The sequence below is a fragment of the Prunus persica genome, chromosome G8 (genome assembly GCF_000346465.2).
Source record: "Prunus persica cultivar Lovell chromosome G8, Prunus_persica_NCBIv2, whole genome shotgun sequence".
NCBI lineage: Eukaryota > Viridiplantae > Streptophyta > Magnoliopsida > Rosales > Rosaceae > Prunus > Prunus persica.
The window spans coordinates 9169945-9187199 of record NC_034016.1 but is presented as its reverse complement, the minus strand read 5'-3'; the positions used below and the strand labels follow the sequence as shown (position 1 = coordinate 9187199).

Here is a 17255-nt window from a genome sequence, read left to right as displayed (position 1 = left end):
AGTCAGCTAATAGTAGCCCATCCTCTTTATTTGGAAATTTAGCTTTGGCCCTGATTGATGTGCTCCACAAATTCCTGAGTGAGCCTCCTCCATTGCTTTGAATGCATCTTCTTCGGCCAAGTATCTTAGAAAAATGCCTTCAAATGAACGACGATAGAGAATTTCTTTGTAATAAATGAATCGAGGTGCCCGACGTCATACCTCTGATCGATGTCTTGAATCATCTGGCAGTTTCCCATGCTCAAGATAATCAATTAAAGGTTGTCTCCAGTCGTCAACGTCAATGGACAATACCGAGATAACGTTGACTCCTTCTTGCGATGCCCCAAGTGTTAATGGAACGACCCAACGTTGGCAAACTAGAAGATTTATTGCATCATCTTTTGTCAATGCCAACGTAGCGGCAAGGTTGGCTAAGGCATCTGCCATTTGGTTATCTTTTCTTGGCACATGCTCCAGCATCACGAAGTCAAACCTTTCTAGTAATTGCATGGCCAATTGGTGGTATGGAATTAGATCATCCTTCCTAACTTCGTAGTAGGTCAACAGTTGGTTGATCATTAACATGGAGTCACCATATACTTCTAAGCTCGATATCTTCATCTCCACGGCCATTTGTAAGCCCATGATCAAAGCTTGGTATTCTGCAACGTTGTTCGAGCAAAGTTTACTTAAGGAGAATGAATAGAACAATATGTGTCTCTCGGGTAATACGAAGACTACGCCAGCCCTCGCCCCATCTTTACGAGCCGATCCATCAAAGAACATCATCCAAGCAAGAGAAATGTCAGCGAAGAAGACTTTTTCGTCGGGTAAGTCATCTGAAATTTCCCAGTCTGCTAGAATTGGATGATCGGCTAGGAAGTCTGCAACAGCTTGCCCCTTAACCGCCTTTGCTGGAGTGTAGATGATTTCATACTGATTGAGAAGTAAAGCCCACTTGGCCAAACGCCCCGTCAAGACTGGTTTTGACATAATGTACCTCACCGAGTCAGCTCGTGCAATTAGATGAACCGTGAATGCTTGCATACAGTGCCTTAACTTTTGGATAGCAAAAATAAGTGCAAGACACTTCTTTTCTATAAGCGTGTAGTTCAGTTCGGGACCAGTAAGCGTTCGTCTTAGATAGTAGAGTGCTTGCTCTCTGTGTGACTCATTCTCTTGCGCTAAAAGGGCTCCAATTGATCTTTCTTGAGCCACAATGTACAATTTCAGTTGTTTGCCTAGAATGGTGAACTCGATAGGTACTTCTGTATGCTTTCAAAGGCATTATGACAAGCTTCATCCCAAACAAATGGAACATCCTTTTTCATAAGGCGACTGAATGGCTGACACCTCCCTGCTAAGTTTGAGATGAATCGCTGAATAAATGCGAGGCATCCTTGTAAACTTTTCAACTCACGTAAATTTCTTGGCTCGGGCATATCTCAGATGGCTTTAATCTTAGTCTGATCTACTTCGATGCCTCGATGTTTAACAATGAAACCAAGGAATTTACCTGATGTGACGCCGAAAGCACATTTCAAAGGGTTCATCCTGAGTTGGTACTCCCGCAATCTGTTAAACACCGTTCTCAAATCTTTCAAGTGATCTTCTCTTCTTTTTGATTTGATCACCAAGTCATCAACGTAGCACTCGACATTCTTGTGAAGCATGTCACCAAAGATCTTTTACATTGCACGTTGATAGGTTACACCTGCATTTTTGAGGCCAAATGGCATCACCTTGTAACAATAAATTCCTTTTGGAGTGCGGAAAGCTGTGAGTTCTTCGTCCTCTGGCGACATTCTTATTTGATTGTATCCAGATGAACCATCCATGAAAGATAAGGCTTCATGACCTGTGGTTGCATCACCATGAGCTCAATTATGAGCAATGGAAAGTTATCCTTCGAGCAAGCCTCGTTTAAGTCTCGGAAGTCAACACAAATACGAATTTGTCCAGTGATTTTCTTCTTCACCGGAACAATGTTCGCTATCCACATCGGGTATTTCACCTCCCTAATAAATCCGGCGGCGATCAACTTGTCAACTTCGGCTTCAATTTGACTTAGAAGCTCCGGACGGAAGCGATGTTGAGTTTGTTTGATTGGACGCATTCCAGGTTTGACTGCAAGGTGGTGGACCCCAACTTTTGGATCGAGGCCTAGCATCTCTTTATACGTCCAAGCAAAGACATCTTTATACTCAAGTAACAGCTGATGATATGATTCCTCTTCGCTAGGATTCAAAAGTGCACTAACGAAGATAGGTCTTAGGTCTTCATTTGTGCCCAAGTTGAGCTCTTTTAATTCATCAACAGTCGATGGGCCCCCATCTTCTAATGCAGTAGGAGCGTCATGAACCTCATCTTCGAAAGGTTCCTCTTCATCGAGCTCTTTAATCGTAACGTGATGAACGGCTAGAATCTCTACTCCTTCATCGTCACTTTCATTTTGTTGACTCAAAGTTTTCCGAGTTTGTATGATTGTTCGTCGTTGCACTTTGAGTTGGTCACCTGAAGTTACGTCTAGTGTTGAGCGACGTTTCATACGTGACGGGATTAGGCTCCGGATTTCGTTATCTTCCGTCAAATCAACATGAACTCCACTTTCCAACTCTCGCTGGCTTTTTTCTTCAGACGGCTGGCTTGGAACTCCGAGTCTTTCTAGTGCCGATCTTCGCGGAGCTGATTGAATTCCCCTTTGATTCTTATGTCCAGATATCCTCTTGAACACAGAAGGTCGTGATGTCGATTCTTTGATGCGGCTAAAAACTGAGGTTCGCTGGGTAGGCTTAGCTAAATGGTCGAACACTGAGGCTCTCTTAATAGCCTTTGGTTCTTCTTCCTCCTCAACCACTTCGACACTAATGTGTTGAGCTTCTGCCTTCTTTTCTTTTCTTCTAGCAGAGATCTTGACAGGTGCGACAGGATTAAAACCTGGGCTTGCTCTAGCTGAATCGATTGTGTAACCCTGCTCCTTCAACTTCTTTTGGGTTTCGCTAAGGCCATGTGTCCTTTCTCCTATGACATCTGGATTAAGCTTTCCCAGCGGGAAGACAAGCTGAAGTCATAACCTGCTTTTGACATGAGCTTATAAGTAGGATCAAAACCTTCTTTAGTTCTTTTGACCGGAAGATATTCACGTCTTGTTGCATCTTGTAATGGTCTGACGAATCCTGGTACTGAAGATTTTGACACATCTGAATTGCTCAACTTGTGTAAAGGCATGGTTGCAGACTCCTTCAAGAACTTCATGTCACTTTCCCCTGACTTCCTCAGTTTCACTTGTTCTCCAAATGGGGATTGGCCTTCCTTCCTTCGGGATGATGAGACATAACGAAGAACAAGAATAGATACATTCTGTGAATCTATCAGTGGTGATCTCATTTGTCTGAAAGTGGTGCTTTTTGACTTGTTATCTCCATTATCTTCAGCGGAAAGGCATTTTGACTGCTCATCTTTTCTTGGTATGGCTTGGCCAATTGAGTGAACCTCAACGAGAATAACTTCAGATGCCACGTCTTCATCGATGTAGAACTTGGCGTCGGCGAAATAGGATTCAGCTTCGGTAAATGGTTTGACATCACCTAGGATTTTCTTCACTCCACCTCTGTAAAATTTGAAACATTGATGTAAAGTTGAAGGCACTATCCCATTTTCATGTACCCACGGCCTTCCTAAGAGAAGATTGTAGGAAGTCTTAGCATCAATCACGTGAAATAGGGTGTTTGACTTTAAGTCACCTATCACGAGCTCAATTCTGATCATGCCCATGGCTCTTTGCCCTCCTTGATTGAAGCCTTGAATCATGAGACGACTTCGAGACAATTCATCCACGGTGATGCCTAACTTTATCATTATGGACTTAGGCATTATGTTTATTGCTGAACCTCCATCCATGAGCATGTGACTAAGTTTCTGTTCTCGCACATACCCAGACACGAAAAGCGGACGGTTATGTGGTTTGGACCCTAACAAAAGATCTTCATCGGTGAATGTGATGGAAGCACATGTCACGCAATAGATAGCACGGTCTTGAGACTCATGTCTAATTTTTTGGCCTCACTTATTTGATTTGGATGAATATTGAGATCCATCAACGTCTTTACCAATGCTATGCGTATTGCTTTAGGAAGTTCCACCACTTCCTCAATATTGAAATGCGATGGTGAATCTTCTACCTGTGCTGAGACCTTTTGCTCTTTATGAGTTTCATATCTTCCTTCCGAGACATCTTCGTCATCTACTTGATAGCAAGTTGTCATATGAACAGTCTCCGTTGGTCCTCTTACGAAGAACACTTTGGGAAAGTATTCTTCTAGCGTAATTGGAATTTGTGGTTCTTGGGTTAGTGGTCCACTTTCTTGGCCAGAATCTCTCCTCACCATTATTTTGGTTTTGCTTTTAGAGCGTTTGTGCGAACTCCTCTTTCACCGCTCTCTCTTTGATTGAGTATTTTGTCGTTGAGGAATGCTCTTCGTACGAGGTTTTCACCGGGTAACGAGCGTCCATCCTTCATTGTCATCGAAAGACGAGTCACCAACGAAGCCATCACTACCTTGATTGTTCGGTTTGCCTGCCACTTCTTTTGTACACGGATCAGTCACCTGGTATATGCCCCTTGTTGATTGGAATTCCAATCTTTTCGACAATGCGGGCAGCAGCACCTGATCGAAAGATCCAAACACAATTGTGGCAACGTTCGCATCTGCGATTTCATCAACATCCAACTCAATCCTTCCTTGCCTAGCTAAGTTCATAATTAGCTCCTTCAACACGAAGCACTTCTCTACCGGATGGCTAACAATTCGGTGGTATTTGCAAAACTTAGGGTCATTGACTCGGTTCATCTCTTCAGGCCGCTTACATTCTGGCAATTCAATCACCTTATTTTCAAGCAAGTCCTCGAGCATACCTGCGACATCGGAGTCAAGGAAGGGGTACGTTTTTTCCTCTAACTCCTTTAAAGTGCGTCGATGTCTATCCACTTCTCGAGATGGCTCCATCCTTTTGACTTCTTTCTTCTTATCTCAGGTGGAGATTTTGACGGGGACAGTTTTTATTGTCATTGCTTCCTTGGTAGGCTTCTTGACAGGCTTATCTGTCTTTTGTCCAAAGACTTTCTCCTTTCTTTGCTCCATGACGGGCTCATGCTTTCCTCCGTGACTAGCTATACTCAACTCCATATCATGGGCACGAGTCGCTAGCTCCTCAAACATGCGGGGTTTAATTCCTTGTAGAATGTAAAGTAACCCCCAATGCATCCCTTGAATGCACATCTCAACCGCCGATAACTCCAAAAGCCTATCTTTGCAATCCAGGCTTCACGAGCGCCATCGATTGATGTAATCGACGACAGGTTCATCTTTCCATTGCTTGGTATTTGTGAGTTCCATCATACTCACAGTGCGACGAGTGCTATAGAATCTGTTCAAGAATTCTGGCTCCATCTGATCCCAACTGTCAAGGGATTCGGACTCCAACTCTATATACCAATCAAATGCATTTCCTTTCAAGGAACGAACAAATTGTTTCACCAGGTGGTCACCCTCCGTCCCAGCATTATTGCATGTTTCGACGAAGTGTGCAACATGTTGTTTTGGGTTGCCCTTTTCATCGAACTGTTGGAATTTCGGAGGTTGATATCCTGTTGGCATCCGCAAGTTGTCTATCCTCCTGGTGCATGGCTTAGAATACATGAGCGTGTCTCGGGAAGGTGCTCCGTATTGAACCCTGATGGTGTTCGCGATCATGTCCTGAAGTTGTTGGACCGACAAAGAACCCACCGAGGCGGCGTCAACTTTTCCGTGCGACTTCTCACCCGACTCTATTTCATGACCCAATCCTTTCTCGCTGGATTCAGCCTCATGATGTGGTCCTTTCTTGTGTGCGTCTTGACCAGGCTCCTTATCCTGATGCGCTTCCCACTTGTTGATGAGAGAAGCAATTTGTGCATCCTTCTCCTCAACCATCTTAGTCAGTTTCGTGACCGCTTTGCTCATATAGGCCAGTTGTTCTTCAATAGACATAGCTCCCGTCACCATGACCTGCATAGCCATAGAATAAGATTCACCTACGAACGTCGAGGTAAGCTTCTTCTGTTGGTCGTCAGGCGGGGATCTATGGTATGAGCCTGTGCTCGAGTCAGCGTCTGAAATAGGAGAGAGTGAGCATTCTCTTGAATTCTTCGAACCCGAAAAACTCCTCCCTTCACTCCGAGAGTTTCTCTCATCTGCCCGAGAGGTATTCTTCTTGCCCCAATGAGGCCAAATTGATAACCGGTTCGTGCCTTCGATGAACATCTTTCACCTTGGCTTGAGTCGGTATGGAAGTAACATGTTGAGTTGAGGATATCGCCTTAGCCTTGCTCCGAGGGACGACCCCAGCAGAATCTCCGCTTAAGAAGGAGGCGCTCACACTTTTTCCTTTCGTTGCAAGAACGGTTTGAATCTTCTTAGAGGCCATCGTTTTTGGCGTGTTGGTTGATTTTAGAACTGGAAAAAGAGATGAGAGGCAGAGATGTCCCACTGGGCGTGCCAATTTGTAAACACGAAAATCCTGCGACAAATGAGACAAGAACACGTGTACAAAGTAATATTGTATTAATGAAATTTAGGGTTACAATCTCTATATTGAATCCTCTGATTCGATCTCCAAAGTGTTTAAAGAAAATTTGTGTTTGATACAAGGGTCGTAGAGACTTGATCTTGATCAAACGGGTAGCACGAAGCTTGTTTGGTGTTTGGGATTTCTCTATGGTGAAGGAACCGGCACGTATTTGTTGTGCTTGGTGGCTCTTCCAAAGTAGGTTGAAGAATGCAGAGAGTTTTTTGTTTCTTCTAAGTGCTAGGTTTTTTCTGACCCTTTCTTTCGTCTTGAGGCCTCCTATTTATAGGCTCTTGTAGAATGCTTGACCTAAATAACTTTCCCTATTTAAAACCTTGTTTTGTGGGATTTTGATTTGATTTAAATCAATTCCCATAATCTAACAATTTAACCAGATTATCTTCAATTAATTGACCTGATTAATATTTGATTTAAATCAGAGTCAATCACAGAAGATTCTTTCCCTTAATTTTGTTTTCATCTTGAACCGTTTGATGCACTCCGTCGAATGTCGCCACGTGTCACTTTTTGACAACTAATCCAATTTTGATGAGTCACACGTCATATGGGCGAATTATAGGGCCCACAATTTAATCCACCAAACCCTAATTATTTTCTTGTTTGGTGGATTTTAATTCGCCAAAATTTCTTTGTCTACAAGACCATCACAACCAAAGGTTGATGTTAAATCCTCATCATTCTTAAAGAGAATCCAAGGGGACATTTGTGGGCCTATGCATCCTCCATGTAGACCATTTCGGTACTTTATGGTCTTGGTTGATGCATCTATACGATAGTCACATGTTTGCCTTTTGTCCACTCGGAATATGGCATTTGTTAGGCTCCTGGCTTAGATAATTAAATTACGAGCCCAATTCCCAGATTATCGCATTAAGTCAATCAGACTCGATAATGCTGGTGAATTTACATCTCAGACTTTTGATGACTACTACATGTCACTAGGCATTGACATTGAACATCTTATTCCTCATGTTCATGCTCAAAATGGCTTGGCAGAAGCTTTAATTAAGCATCTTCAATTGATATCTCACACTTTGCTAATGAAGACAAAGTTGCCAATTTCTGCTTAGAGGCATGTCATTTTATATGCAGCATCACTTGTGTGATTGAGGCCCATTGCCAACAATCAATATTCTCCTGTACAACTTGTGTTGGGTAATCAACCAAACATTTCATATTTAAGAGTTTTTTTGTTGTGCGATTTATGTGCCCATTGCATCACCGCAATGTACTAAGATGGGCCCTCAACCCATATTGGGAATTTATGTTGGTTTTGATTCATCATCTATCATCAGATATCTGGAGCCCCTGACGAGTGATATCTTTACCTCACGATTTGGGGATTGTCATTTTGATGAGACAATTTTCCCACTATTAGGGGGGAGAAAAATATGTTCATCAAGAATAACAAGGCAAACTCATTCCTGAAGAACGACGTGAATTATCGTGGAATGTACCCACTTTGTCTCGTTTCGATCCTCGTACTGCTCAATGCGAGAACGAAGTGAGAAGGATCGTTCACCTTCAAAGTATTGCAAATCAAATGCCAGATGCATTTAATGATGCAACAAGGGTAACGAAATCACATATCCCAACTGCAAATGCACCAGCAAGGATTGATGTTCATAATGGACAAAACAATGTGCCAGCAAATAATTCATCTATTGCAGGCCTGAAGCGTGACAGACCACTGGGCTCAAGGGACTCAATCCCTCGAAAGAGGAAGTCGATGGCCAAAATAAATCCAAATGAAATAAATGGAGAGCCCACAATTTATAATTCAAATGCCTCGGAAAAGGCACAGGTACTTCCTGAAATGGAAAATGTCCTTGATCAGACAAGCGCCCTTGAAGTGGCAGTGGTACCTGAAAGTCAAGAAATTTCCTTGAATTATACATCCACTAATGAATTGTGGAATAGAAACAAGATGTTCATCGATGATATATTTGCATTCTCAATGGCTACTGAGATCATAAAAGATGATGATATTGAGCCATGCTCTATGGATGAATGGACACAGAGACAAGATTGGCCTAAGTGGAAAGATGCAATCCAAGCAAAATTACATTTTTTGGGAAAAATGAGTGTTTTTGATACTATTGTTCCAACTCCACCCAATGTGAACTTAGTAGGTTACAAGTGGGTATTTACAAGAAAACGCAATGAGAAAAATGAGAACGCAAGGTATAAAGTGCGACTCGTTGAGCAAGGTTTTTCACAAAGGCTTGTAATTGATTATGAAGAAAAATACTCCAGTAATGGACGCAATCATGTTCCGTTACTTAATAAGTTTGGCTGTTTCAAAAAAACTTGAAATGAGACTTATGGATGTCATTACCGCATATCTGTATGGAGAATTGGATATATATATATATAAGTCCCAGAAGGGCTTAAACTGCCTGAAGCAACTAGGAATAAACCACGAGGCATATTCTCAATTAAATTTAGAAGATCATTATATGCGTTAAAAGAATCTGGGCAAATGTGGTACAATCGTCTCAGTAAGTATTTACTGAAGGAAGGATACACAAATGATCCTATTTTCCCATGTGTGTTTATTAAGAAATTAAAGTCTGGATTTGCGTTAGTGGCAGTATATGTCAACGACATGAATCTAATTGGAACTCCTGAAGAGCTCCAAAACACTGCTGATGATCTCAAACGCGAATTTGAGATAAAAGACCTTGGAAAGACAAAATATTGTATCAAATTACAGATTGAGCACAGTGCTAGTGGTATTTTGGTGCATTAATCAACTTATAATGAAAAAATATTGAAGCGGTTTGGAATGGATAAGGCACATCCACTTAGCACTCCAATGGTCGTTCGGTCACTTGACACTGAGAAGGATCCATATCGCCCAAAAGGAGATGATGAAATGGTCCTTGGTCCATAAGTACCATACCTTATAGCAATAGGTGCTTATTGTACTTAGCACAATGTACTAGACCAGACATAGCATTTTCAGTAAATTTGTTACCAAGCTATAGCTCTGCTCCAACAAGTTGACATTGGACCGGCATCAAACATATTCTACGATATCTTCATGGAATAACAGACATTGGCTTATTCTATTCCAGTGAACCAACCAATGCCCGAGTATTGTTGGATATATTGATGCAGGATACCTCTCTGATCCACATCAAGAATGCTCACAAACTGGGTATGCGTTTACATGTGGAGGAACTGCAATCTCATGGCGCTCAACGAAACAAACGTTCGTAGCCTCATCTTCCAATCACTCAGAAATACTTGCCAACCATGAAGCCAGTCGTGAATGCGTTTGGTTAAGGTTGGTGATCCACCACATCCGAAGCACATGTGCCCTACCCTCAGCAACAGACACTCCAACCATCTTGAATAATGACAATGCAACTTGTATTGCTCAGATCACAGGAGGATACATCAAGAGTGACAGAACTAAGCACATATTACCAAAGTTTTTCTACACATATGAGCTTCAGAAGAGTCAAGAAATTAAGGTCAGACAAATCCATTCAAGCGATAACCTAGCATATCTCTTCACCAAGTCTTTGCCAAAATGTACATTCCAAAGGCTAGTGCATGGTATCGGATTACATCAACTCTGCAAGCAATCAAATTGAAGCATGCAAAATCAGGGGGAGCATTCAAGAGTCCTCTAACACAGGACATATGCGCGTTGTACTCTTTTTCCTTCGACTAGGATTTTTTCTACTGGGTTTTTCCTAGCAAGGTTTTAACGAGGCAACATGAGCGCATTTAACATTACCCTTATGTCCCAACTGAAGTTGTTCTCTTTTTCCTTCACTTAGGTTTTTTCCAACTGGGTTTTTTCCAAGCAATGTTTTAATAAGGCAACCAATCAAAGGACATGTGGTCTCCAAGGGAGAGTGTTGTAAAGAAAATGGTGGAGCCCACATAAAGAAAGGAAGAAAAGAATGAAGCAATTTGTCTGCCATCTTCCCTTGTAACTAACTGAACATCACGGATGCTTCAGCCTATTTAAAGGCTTCACCTCTTCATTGCTAAAGAGTGAGAAAAGAGAGTGAGAAATTTGAGAGTTAGTGAGTTCTATCTAAGAGGAAATTCTGTCAGTGTAAATACCACAAGAGCAAATACAATTCTACTCCCAATATTCAGTGGTACTTTTCATACTCTGATTATTTTTATAACAGAAGGCAAACTTTTCTTCTTATTGTATTCTTATATTCGATTGGTGGAATCTATATCCAAACATAAAACTCATGGAGAGATCCAGAATTTATAGGATCATGCCACGTGTTACAAAGTGGTCTATAAATGTTACAGAGGTGGTACACAAAGTGGTCTATAAATGTGATCTTCTTAGCATTTTTATCCCCATTTTAATCACTTGGATCACACGCATAATAGATTAGGCCAAATAGACCTATTCTATAGTGGAGTTTCATCAGTGTCTCAGTGCTATTATCAGTGAACTGTCTACTTTTATATTGTAAATTGTTGTGGTAATTATCTGAAGCTTAATTTGATTGATCACTCTATTATTTATCTTCAGTCATTTTCCTCCATCCCATCGTCCACCCCAATCAATAAATATACTGAGTGACAGCAGTATGGTTGGCATCTACCACATCCATCAGATGCAAACCATCTGCCAGAGTTTCTGAGAAAAAACATGACGCACAAAAAATCAGTGAACGCAATATGATTGGTAAAAGAATGTTTCCTCCGGCAACAGAGCTGTTATTACAAAGTGTGGAGGATCCTAGTACCGAACCACAAGTTCAATGTATAGAAAAATGGCTTCTGCATCAGGAAATGAAGATGACTGAAATCATTAAGTTCAAAACCACCAAAAAGCCCCAAATTATCATCCCAAACTCGACCTTGTAACCTCGTATGCCAAGAAGCACGCTGCATTGGCTGGAACACTTCTAGCCATAGCTGGTCCAAAGCCCCTGTAGAGGCCTTTGACTCCCTCTGAGGCCAGGATCTTTCTAAACGCATCAATTGAGCCCGAAAACTTCGGATTTTTGTAATCATCTACCTGAATTACACTCTTGACAACATCAGTAGGGTAGACAGAGGCCCAGAAAGCTGCTCCAGCCAAGCCTCCAGCCACAATTAAAGAGCCTCTTCCCAAGCCAGAAGTGTCCTGGCCTCCAGCAAAGAACTGCTTAAGTGCTTCATAGGCACCAAACAGTGCAGCATTTCCAGGTATTTCGCGTGCCATAGTCGGAACCAAGCCCTTGAAGAGACCCCTCGTACCCCCTTCTGATCTAAGTACCTGCTTGGCCACATCCAATGGTCCTCCGTACTTCACTGTGGCACCCACTGAGCCACTATCACCCATTGCACTCTGGGCTTGCAACCTGTTCTACCATGAAGCGCAAACAGCTTATAGATAAGGTCTTTTCATTTCCTTATTTAAATGACAAAGTGATGAACAGTTTTAACAGTTTCTGCCAAAAAGCTAATTTTAATGAAAACTATCAAAATGTACATACAGGTTTTTCCCTCATTGAAAATCAAAATGAAAGGAAAAGAAATGATTAAGGTGGATAACCAACTATTTAATGAACAAAACAATTACGTTAAATTTTTCCAGAACACTTTCTAAGATTGGTTACAGATATATTGTGCAAGGGCCGAAGAGAATATAGGCATGATAATGCAACAAAATTGAAGTAAAAATTTTGAAAATGTATACAAGATTGGGTCTTTTTCATTTCTAAAGAGGAGCTACACTGACCTGCACTTGATCAACTCAGTGGGGCATGCTAGAAAGGACACAGCTACTCCAGCCCCAGCCCCACAAATGACCTGCTGGCCCACTGTAAGTGGGGCACCAGGTTGAGACCTCAACAACGTCTCCATTTGGCCTCTTACCGCAAAGAGGACAGCATTGAAGGCTGCCACAGTGGCAAGTGGAGCTCCCATACCTTTGTAGAGACCCCCTGCGCCTTCAGCAGCTAATGTCTGCTTGACAGCATCAATAGCACCTGAGAACTTGGGAGGTTGTCCAGGGAGTGGATTAGGCTGGCTTTGGAGTTTAACCTTTATTGTATCAAATGGGTGCCCACATACTAACTGTGCTGCCCCTCCAACAGTCCCGGCGGTCAAGTCCTTGACTACTTCCCCCATCTGCATATTCAGAAATTTTTCGGTCAACACATATTCAGAATTAGAAAACCCAAACAGATAACTCTCGGTATTAGAATTTAACATACAAGGACTTTTGATTATAAGTTTGATGGCACAATGATTCTTATAAAATTGTCAATCTAGAGCCATACAAATGCTGTGTTAGTTAACATCCAAATTTTTTGTCAACGCTTGGATCAGAGAGCATTTTGAAATATCACATTGTACATAAGTATGTGTGTCGGATGTGTCTGTGCATGTGAATTTCTAGATATAAACTTGAACCAGGTCAAAGAGGAATAATATGTAGAATGACGTTGTCTGTTACGGTTTCAGTAAACTTCCAAGGGCTGCTTCCATTTTTTGTACTGAAAAAAGGGACAACATTAATTTCTTTCCTCTTTTCACAAAGGGAAGGGAGGGGGGCAAGCAACTCCTGAAAAGTAAACTCAACCTTAGAAACGGATAAATGTCAACCTGTCCTATAAGTTTAGGGAAAATCAAGAAAAAATGTTCAGCCCCATGATGACAACTAAATCAGATACTTTGAAACTATGTAAGATTCAGAAAAAAGAAGATCAACCATAGGCTCTTCTCCAGTCACGTAATTATAATTTCAAACATTTCTGGAAGGTAGAAAATGAATACGTTAAGAAATGACATAAAAATTTAATCACAGAATCCTTAATAAAAAATAAACAGATTATCCCTCCTCATCGGAAACAAAGAATAGAAATCAATAAAAATAAAAATATCCCTTTGGAAAAAAAGAATAACAAGTCCTCATCCCTGCTTTATTGATCAGTTGAATGGAGGTGGGAAGAAGATTTTAAAACAACGTTCAATAAAACAAAACAAGAAAAATGAAAATGAAGATTGATAGATCAACACGTTGCTTATGAGCAGCTTAAACTTAAAATGACACCAATTAATTACAATCAGCCTATCTTACACCTAAATCAAATTTAAATATTTAAGCTTGACGATAAAACAAGCCAAGCATGAGCAACGACGCACTCAAATCATTAAGGAATGTAAATTGTTCATTTTCTTCACTTCTTTCTAATGATAACTTGAATTATAACGGAGTTCATACCTCTTCCTATCTGAACTGTTTTTATGCTATTTTTTTAATCTTCACAGAATAGAGATTGAATTTTATATGTTTTATACCAAAACAATACTCAATCATCACTTCTCTGAAAAAGCACAAGTGCAATGAGGCAGTTGCCAGTATTGCTCATTCATTTCTTCCTTGTCCAGTTGCACATGGGTCATGGAAAAGTTATTTAGGACAACAATGTTAAGTTGGGGTGGTTTCAAATTTCTTGTGTCTCTTTACTTGAGACATTGTGCTTTTGGTTGAGGGAAAAGCCAAATTAAGTAATGACTATTCTTTGGTATAAAGGGATGTTAGGATTTTGAAGGAAAATGTGGGGAGAAGATAGATGTCTTTTATGGGATAGTGTTCATTGGTGTGCTTCATTGTGCGCTTTTGTGAAACAGTTTAGAGAAATTGATTCATTTTTGCAGATTGGTGGCTGCATTTTATTGAGACTGTTGTATAATTGTTTTGTGTTATGTATTTGTTATGTTAGTGATAAGTAAGTAGCTGGATGTTAGAGATGTCTTTGTTCCTACCTTCCGTGGCCTACTTGTGGATTGCTACTGTACTTAAAAACTTCATATTCATAAAATTGTTTGCTCAACGCATGGCTCCGTATGTCATTCGAACTGTAAAATATATACCTCTCGCTTGCATTATTAGTACATGTCGGACCTAAAAGATTTGAAGGTTAGCATCCAATCCACAAAGAAGGGAACCTTTTAATTAAGGACATTCAGAGCGGGAGCAAAAATAACAAAAATTAAACGAAAAGGGTAAGAAAATTTATTCAAGTTCTGAAATTTACAAAATTCTCAAAACATGGCCATTAATCATAAGGAGAGTAGTCCTACAAGCAAGGATTAAAATATCGGCTGTGCAGATAATATCGGGCCTCCAATTTATGGATATTTCGGGGGATATATCCTTATCGTTTTAGGCATCGCGAAAAAGTCAACAAAAATGACAGATGAAGGCTTTGAAACACAGAATTTTGGAGTAAAGCTTTCATAGATGTTATGTACATTATCAATGAATGTATTGAACAAACAAAACTCAAAATTTATTAAGTATAAGATATACATATGATGAAATATAAGTGGTATGGAATACGCGTTAATGAAAAGTTTGAAAATAAAACATTGATTAGAATGAATAAACCATGCATAAATCCATAGTTTGTTTCAACATTGGATTACAATTTAGATAAGTGTCCATCTACATAAATGAAGAGCTCCTATGTGGTTCAAACAATGAGGAACAACCATATATATCCACACAATAGTCATACCAAGTCATATAACCTGAGCAATTTGTAAGCTATGTTTGAACATGGTGCACATATGTCTCTCTTGAGCTCCCTACCGTTCTCCCATATATGGGATAGTTAGGATTCACCCAACTAGTAGGTCCATAATCTGTTTCATCATCTTAAGCTCCATAACTAGTTCCACTTTAATCAAACATGATTATAGGGTTCTGGGTATGATTTAATGGCTGGGTTAGTTCATAGGTGTTCCAATTAAGCTTTAATTACCTCATATTTAACTTCTTTGCATATTTTAATAATGATCAGAGATTTTTGGGTTTCAATTTGCATCAATTGGCTTCAAAAATTTTGAAAATTTTCTGGGTTCTATTATGGGTATCGGGAAATATCGACAATGTCGGCAAAATATCAGGGATATCACATTTATCGGGGATATATCGCCAATAAAGGGGAAGATATGGCCTTACCCCCCAGTATCGGTGTCGACACTTGAAAATCAAGATATACCAGCCAATATAGGCTGATATTTGTGTCCTTGCCTACAAGTTTGACAAACTTCTTATGCCATTAAGAATTTAAGAATGCATGTTTCAGCTGATGGTTCCATCCAGATTTACAAAAGGAATATCCATGGTTGCTATACCTAATATTGGTCAGCAAAGGCCAAAGATGTAATACAGAGATTTCAACTACAAGAATCAAGAGATGAAACCCTATACATAATGCTAAAATAATTATGAACCACTGAGAATAAAAATCACTAGATAAATTTCCAATGCAATGATAATACCTACAATTGATTTTTCTTTTCTTGAAGATCTCATAATTTTGTTCCAAAACATTTGGTGGATGAACTATGACTAACAAGCGCAAAACTAATTACCTCGAATGTGCATTCTTTTATATACCCAGAAATGCCCTAATACACTATCGGATCAGATTCGAAACTGGGGCCCCCAGTCAAACCCTACAATCTTTTGGAGGCAGGAAACACTAGCAAATAGCTACATAGATACGTTCAGGGATTTCGAACCTTGGACCATATGAGAGCAAACCGTGGGCATGACCAGTTCCACTCCCCTCATTTGTAAACTAATTAGCTCAATTGTGCATCATGTCCTAAATGTCTACTTTCCCATTAAAATCTCATGTCCAGTTCAAGACTGCCATTCACAACTAGTTATCAACAACAAATATTCAACACTTGAGGATATGTCATTTTAAGCAAGAAAGAGTCCCTTTTATCTTCAAAGCTTCTGTTAACAAAATTTAAATTTACTCATTAAAGAATAATATGTATTGTAATACATCAAAGTTAGGAAATTAAACGACACATTGTTGGTTGAAAGTGAGCAGATTAAAGGATTCTGCGTCTAACCTATCATCAAGCACACTTTGTAGCACACTGAATAATACAGAAATATTATTACTTCTTTTGACAATTCAAGTAATAAGATTATGGCTGAAATGGAACCTACATTGTAAATCATTAACATGCTTCTACCAAGCCATTTTGCAGCTTGTTCAATCTCAGTATCAGTCATATGAAAAGCAACGAAAGGCATTTGCATTTGATAGAATTAACAGTTTTGAAGCAGAAAAGGCAAGAATCTTACTTGACAAATACTGGGTGGCACCCAAAAGCAAAGCAAAACCTCTCAAGTAATTAAGACCCCCAGATGGTCCTGCCAAAACCCAATAAGTATTAGATCCGTCAAACAGAATTGCTCATATCAAAAATCCAAAAAACGCAAAAACAAAAACAAAAGTGGGTTAAGAAGATTACCAGAAATTGAAAAAATGAGTTTGGTGAGTGTTGCCTTTATGTGATGGTTTTGAGGGGAAGAAATGAGAAATTGAATCTGTGAACAAGCAAAAGGGAATCGAATCTTCGGGGATTCAGAACCACACGAGATTGCTTATATGGGACAAAAACACACACACCATCCACCAACCCTTTGAGTGTTGGAGTGTGAAGAGGACGGGATGGAGAGATAGGTGTGGTTGAGAGAAGAGAGAGAGAGAGAGAGAGTGGATTCAGATGAGGACACAATAGTGGTGAGATGAAGCGAATCACAGCCACTCTCTCACTCTCTCTGTGCTTTCCAATTGGTTTCGGCTAAAATTTATATATGTATCATATATGCAATGCAACTGACGAGT

At 40.1% G+C, this 17255-nt stretch overlaps 1 protein-coding gene across 1 annotated transcript; it reads right to left on the bottom strand.

The window, feature by feature from the left end:
* Window positions 11250-17255, bottom strand: LOC18766917 (mitochondrial carnitine/acylcarnitine carrier-like protein). The gene is made up of 4 exons (XM_007200450.2): window positions 16879-17255; window positions 16709-16777; window positions 12326-12717; window positions 11250-11945 (listed from the first exon to the last, which is right to left on the bottom strand). The coding sequence occupies exons 3-4, from the start codon at window positions 12715-12717 to the stop codon at window positions 11444-11446; spliced, it is 894 nt and encodes a 297-aa protein (XP_007200512.1). The 5' UTR covers window positions 16709-16777; window positions 16879-17255; the 3' UTR covers window positions 11250-11443.